This window comes from Cervus canadensis, chromosome 3, assembly GCF_019320065.1.
Source record: "Cervus canadensis isolate Bull #8, Minnesota chromosome 3, ASM1932006v1, whole genome shotgun sequence".
Taxonomy (NCBI): Eukaryota; Metazoa; Chordata; class Mammalia; order Artiodactyla; family Cervidae; genus Cervus; species Cervus canadensis.
The window spans coordinates 50,752,317-50,758,986 of record NC_057388.1 but is presented as its reverse complement, the minus strand read 5'-3'; the positions used below and the strand labels follow the sequence as shown (position 1 = coordinate 50,758,986).

At 35.2% G+C, this 6,670-nt stretch overlaps 1 protein-coding gene across 3 annotated transcripts in view; it reads left to right on the top strand.

The window, feature by feature from the left end:
- FOXP2 (forkhead box P2) overlaps positions 1 to 6,670 on the top strand; it is a 628,727-nt gene that overhangs the window by 591,237 nt on the left and 30,820 nt on the right. For all 3 annotated transcript variants that reach the window (XM_043463145.1, XM_043463144.1, XM_043463146.1), the window contains one exon: positions 121 to 284. In XM_043463145.1, the coding sequence (XP_043319080.1) occupies positions 121 to 284 (164 nt within the window). The remainder of the gene's footprint in view (positions 1 to 120; positions 285 to 6,670) is intronic.

Genomic DNA, 6,670 nt, shown 5'->3' with positions numbered 1-6,670 from the left:
TTTATTGAAATGCCTCTGAAATACCTGTATCGGAATTGAAAACCATTAGAAGATAGATGTTTTTAAAATTATTTGAAAGGGCATTTCCAAAGTTGTTTTACACCCTCTTCATTTCACTAGGCTGCCTTGGCAGAGAGCAGTTTACCTTTGCTAAGTAACCCCGGGCTGATCAATAACGCCTCCAGCGGCCTGCTGCAGGCTGTCCACGAAGACCTCAATGGTTCCCTGGATCATATCGACAGCAATGGGAACAGCAGCCCAGGCTGCTCGCCTCAGCCACACATGTAAGTGGGGCTAACAGACTCCATAAGGGGAAGAACCTATACGCCCATGCTTCTAAAATTTAGTAGTCTTCTGAAGTTTTGAATGGTGTGTAAGTAAAAAATACAAATTTAAATGGAGTTAAACTTCACCAGGATCATGATATAAAAAAGTGTATCAGAATTGGTTTTAATACAGCTTTTAGATTCTCTCCAATGTCCTGTAACGATTGTACTGGCAGTCCTCTACAAATTCTTCCTGCTCCTAACATTCTCTTGGGTGTATAGACGTGTCTAAGATGAGTCTTCATCTATGGATCATTATCACAGTTTGGTTTGTATGGGGCAATAAGAATATTCATGATGGAATAAGTTGTCATAATTTTTACTACTATTACAGGTCTCTAAACCATTTATGAACTGTAGTCAAGATATTGCCCGTTTTTATAAACCGTAAAATGCAAAGTTTAACTGTTAGCCACAGTTTACATAGAAGCTAGTAAAGTGTAACTTTTTGCCTGTCTTATAAATCAGTATAATTACATATTCAACTTTAATTACTGGTGCGTCTGTATTGGCAAGGTTTATATGTTATATTTTATGCAAGACTACGATTCCTATTAATATTTAGCAGCTAACTATATCATTAATTACTCTAAAATCTTTCCCCTACCATCTTTTTAATGGAGCTGAGAGAGTAGATGTATTAAAAATTGATGTATTGTGGATTTCAGAAATGTGTATGACACTTGAAAAAATGCCTGGCCTTATTCAATAAGCCAAGCATATCAGTTTCTTGTTTACTAAAAAATATGGACCCTGTTAAAACTTAGAGTTCAGGAGGAAAAATTAGAATCTGAATCCTGAACAATTCATTCAGTTAAGATGTATTGTAACTTAATGTCCATACTTCTGAGAGTTAAACATCATGTACTTCTATTTTCAAGTTATTGAGGTAAGAACAGTACTTTCTCTCATTCTTATATTCTCTTCCTGTATTTTTTCACTAAATATCTAGTCAGAGGCCTGAAAGAGAAATACGGTCTTTCTTGGGGCCTATTTCCATTTGACCTTTCACAGGATATTATTTTTGTTGACTTTTTAGACATCTCATTTTATTTGACATATTAATGTCTTTAAGATTGTATGCCTAATTGCTTTATAGCACTTTTACTCTATCACCTTTGTGAAAAACACACGGTGAACATTAATGTATTTTATCAGGTTCCAAACCATTACTTTTTCAAAATGGAAAAATTTGTCTTTTGGAAGTGTCTTTAGATGTATTAAATAATACAAAAGAAGTAATAAAACTCGAAGTAGAAAGAACATGAATATATGCTCTTGAGAGTAGCAGTACTCTTAACATGAGGAAAGTGTGCAGTCTGACAAAAGTTTTTATATCCGTGCTTTATCCTCTCAGCCATGCAGTGGGTAGCTTGAGACCTTTTCCTTTCAGCCATTCTCCTGAGTATGCTAATGCTCACTCCCTGTATAAAATGCTAAAACAATAAAACTTTAAAGAGCAAACAAGAGTTAGATCATGTTTTCCCCTCTTTAAAAAATACCTACTTCAGACAAATGAAATGTATTTGTAATGACAGTGTTTAAGCTATTGATGCAACTCCTTGAGCTCCTATGTGATCTATAGGGGTTGTTGTGAATTATATGTAGAGAGTATGTAGGGAGGTGGTTTTTAAAACTTGTGTCCGGTGATAAGAATATTAAAATTTTAAAAATTACTGACTCAATAAAATAGTTTATTAAACACTGTATTTTAGAATCTGAAATAATAATTGGGCTAAATCACAGCATTGATAGGTAAGTAGTAGTTTTTGTTTGTCAATTGCTGTTTTTGACTTTTTCATTTTATTAAGTTACACTTTAATTATAAAATATCTCAGAAAAAATAGTGTGATAAAACAGGATATAAAAATTGAGTATTTAATGTCCGATGTACTGCCACATTTATTGTACATTTTATGCTTATATGAATTAATGCATGTGAGAAATATTTGTGTGTCTTTTCCATACAGAATAAAAGGAAAGCTTCCCTTGGCTTACTGGAAATAGATTCAGAAAAGACAAAAATTGGAGGAAGACTAAATTTTGTCTTTTCCTAAATTGTATAAATTGTAATCATGTGTTTAGTTATCTTGCAGAATATTGGTTAACATTCTCTTTGAATCTGTTTCTGCTGCTGCCATTAACATTTTGTATATTCGATGTCAAATATTATTGATGGAATGTCACTTCAGTATTCTATATCTTCATCTTTATAGAATTTTAAGATGTTTGGAAATAAAGAATGTTAAGGAATTTAATGTATATCATAAGACAAAGAAAAAGTTTTATCTAATTCTCTCATCAAAATTTGGCTGCATATAACTGAATGCACTTCAAAGTTCTTTTAAAGCTAGACAGAAGTGAAAGGTTTTTTGTCTGTCTGTTTGTTTGTTTACATTTCAATGGCACAGTCAGATGTCCTGAAATGAAATCATGGTATGGTCCTTGTTGTTATTGGTGAGGGGAAGGCGAGGTAAATTATGCAGATGCAATTGTTAGCAAGAGGCAGAGAAGCCTAGTGTTTGAGCTCCGGTGGTAGATTGTGGGGGTTCCAATCCCAGAGTTAACACTTCATAGCTAAGATTTATTTCTTTCCTCAGCTTTCTCAGCTGAAAGTGAGGTAAGTCGTAATAGTATGAACCTCACTGGATTCTTGAAAATGAAATGAGTGCCTGGAACATAATAAATTGTTCCTTGTGTCCCTCATAGTGCTGTGTTCAGAGTTACTGATTTATATTATTTCCTGTAATACTTCATTATTGCTACAAAGAAGATCATAAACAGTATAAAAATATTTTGCATTTTGATACATTTTTTATAGGCACTCCATAACTGTGTGGTTACTTTCCTTGATAGTCCCTTTTCTTTTGCTTACACCTCCTCTTATAATTCATGAAGTAAGCAGATCCAGGAAAAGTGAAAGAATGTAAGACAGGAGTTTATGGTAGGGAGCACCTTCCTCAGAGTCAGTGAGATAAGAGATGTTTGAGATAAGATGTAATCTAAGGTTGGAGGCAATGAACAATTCAAATAGAAAAATATCAACCCAGAGCAAGAGCATATGACATATGTCTGGAGAACAGTGAATACGAGGTCTGACGGGAATTTGGAATGTTAAAAGGGAAATAGAATTTAGAATATATGAAAGGAGACCAGATTGTTGAGTGCTTTAAAGATCAAGCTATGATGTTTGTTTTAGTCAGTATGGAGCCTGTTAATGTTATGGGCTTGAATTTCACATAATCAGAGATGTGCTTTAGAATGAGTAATATGAAGGTGTACTGAGTGAACCGTGCCTGAATAAAACTAATGTGAGGTAGGACATTCTGGAGTTGGGAGAGATTCAAAGCTGAAGATGAGTCCTTGCAGGATGCAGTATGTGACTTAAGTGCAAGACAGCCCATGGAGGGCAAGGAATCCATGACAAGACATCTGATTGAATTCTGGGGACAAAGAGGAAAATTAGGAAAAATCATAGCAACTTTAAGGGCTTCCCTGGTAGCTCAGCTGGTGAAGAATCCACCTGCAATTCAGGGAACCCCAGTTCTATCTCCTCTGGAGAAGGGAACTCCTACCCACTCCAATATTCTGGCTTGGAGAAATCCATGGTACAGTCCAAGGGGTCGCAAAGAGTCAGACACAGCTTAGTGCCTTTCACTTTCACAGCAACTTTAGAAGCCCACCAAGACAGGGCACTAGAGAACAGGCTCAAGGGCGAAAAGGTGATGAGCTCAGCTTAACCAAAATGAATAGAGGAGGGGAAAGGGCCTTAGAAAAATTTAAGGTAAAATTAAACAGATAGCTGCAGCGTGAGAGAACTGAAGAATTGGATAGAGACACTTTGGTTAATCTCAATCTAATAGCACCTGTAAGTTTGTTTGTTTGTTTGTTTTTTCCTGCTTCAACTCTAAAGATTTGTGTAGAAATGCTTGTTTAAAAACAAGACCGTTTATCACAAAATCATTTCTCACTTTCTAGAGGCAGTGGTCAAACAGATAAAGACTGGTGTATGTGTGTGTCATTTTAAAGTGTTGGAATTTAGCCTCTGAATACTTTCTCCATTTGAAGAAAAAGTCATTCATTGAACCACCCATGACATATCTGAGAAGATCATGGACAATGTATCAAATAATGGTTTAATATTTATGTAAATATCAGTTTATCACGCTTTAATTTTGCACATTCATATTACAGGGAGCCACTTGCTTCTCTTAATTAGTCTTGTGGGGTTTTTGTTTGGAAGGAGTCACAGCATCTGTTTACCTTTACCTTATCAAATCTAGGATGTGTATATTTGTAAATGTGTATCTTCCTAGTTACTATTTGAGAATGTCTTTACATATTTCGATACAGAAATTATAACATTCAATAGTGTGCTGTCAAAGGGTGCTTTAGCTCATCTGGATATACCTATAGTATAAAATAATACCTAAAATATTGATCATTGAAACATTTTTATTAAGAAAATAATCAATATCTTACTTGCTGAATCCAAGATGTAAATGTCCTTAGATTTAGGAAACAGCGAAACAAACTGTTTCTTCACTTAGTCTCTATTCAACTCCAGAATAGTAAAATATAGAGGTATTCTCGAGGTTGACAGAAAAGATGTTTTGAAGCTTTACAAAAGAAGAGTAGTTATGGTTTAGTGCTTCTCATAAATTACTTTTAGAGAAAAGGGGGCCAAATTATCATCCATGTTCTTCATTTTGAAACTCCATGTTTAGCACGTCCTGGAGCTGTGGCTTTTACCCTTAGACTGTCCTGAATGAAGGCTTTTGCCAAACTAGTACATTTATTTCGCCTTAACTCTTTGCCTTTCTTCTCCACTTTTTCTGCTTTTCATTCTCCTCTTTTCTAGATTCCACCTTCTAAGGGCCTCACCCTCGCCTCCAGGACCTGCACTCATCCCCGTATTTCTAAAGAACTTGTTATGTGTACCATTATTTGTAACTAGCATAGTGTGTGTGTGTGTGTGATTTGTGCAAATGCTCCTGTGTTCTTGCACACATGCATGCTCATTTTGTAGTTATCTCTCGCTTAATGGAAGATCCCTTAAGGACAGAGACTATGTTTTGGATATATTATAATATATGAAACCCCTAAGACATTATACCATGCAAAGCAAGCACTCAATAACCATGTGATACTGATGATAAAGAATCAAATGGGAGGGGACAGTAATTTAAAATGGTTTGATTTCAAGAAGTAATCCCTCCAAAAGTAGAATCCATGATTCTCTTAAAACTTTGAAGAGGAATAGAGAAGAAGAAATTTCAGAAGAGGTAATTAAATAGAATATTAGTTAAGAGATTTTTTTTCAAAATATTGACAGTACATTTATGACTTTTTTAAAATGTTATTTATTTAGTTAATATGTATTTTATAACCGTCCAAAGTTAGGGGACTAGAAAGGGGCAGGTCTTCACTGCATTTGTGATTATTCTCCTAGCCCTTGTTAAATATTATCTTATGGAGGGTGAAATAAAAAAGAAAACAAAAGTTATTGAGATTAATACAGTATTAATCAGATGAATGTTCAAGAGAATTTTAGCAGAAAGTAGGACAGGTTAAAGCCAGGTGGAATATTACAGATTTTACCTAATAATTTGTTGAAACTTGTTTTTTCACTCTTTTCGATCAAGCAGAGTTCTAAAATGTATTTTCTACTGCTATTGTAAGAGTTCTAGAGCCATCGTGGTCTAAACAAATGTAAAGACACTTCCAATAAGAATATGAGTATCTTTACAATTTATAATATCTTTCCTTCTGCACCTCCGTGCCAGTATTCCCTGATTACCTGACTTTCCGGAGTTTATTTATAGATTATTGGCTTCCCTGGTGGCTCAGATAGTAAAGAATCTGCCTACAGTGCAGGAGACCCACAGTCGATCCCTGGGTTGGGATGATCCCCTGGAGAAAGGAATGGCTACCCACTCCGTTATTATTGCCTGGAGAAATCCATGGATAGAGGAACCTGGTGGGCTACAGTCCATAGGGTCACAAAGTCAGACACAACTGAGGGACTAACACTTTCACTTTTTCCTATTTTCTATCAGTGTTTGCCTCTCATAAAAACTACATGAAGAGTTAAGATTGATGCTGTGTTCAGGCAGAAATAATTTGAACTTACTTTCTTCTCCCTTGTGTTAGACTTAAATGAATGAAAAGAGAAGAAAACATTTGGAGTAGACCTGGAAGGTGAACTCACACTGATAGAATCAATCCATTTCCTGTGTCCTTCCAAACTGGAAGCCAAGAGAAATTTAATGATGTACCCTCCACACTTAGTTCAAGTCAGTTGTTTCTTTTTTATTAAGCAATTGTTTCTCCTCACTCTCAAT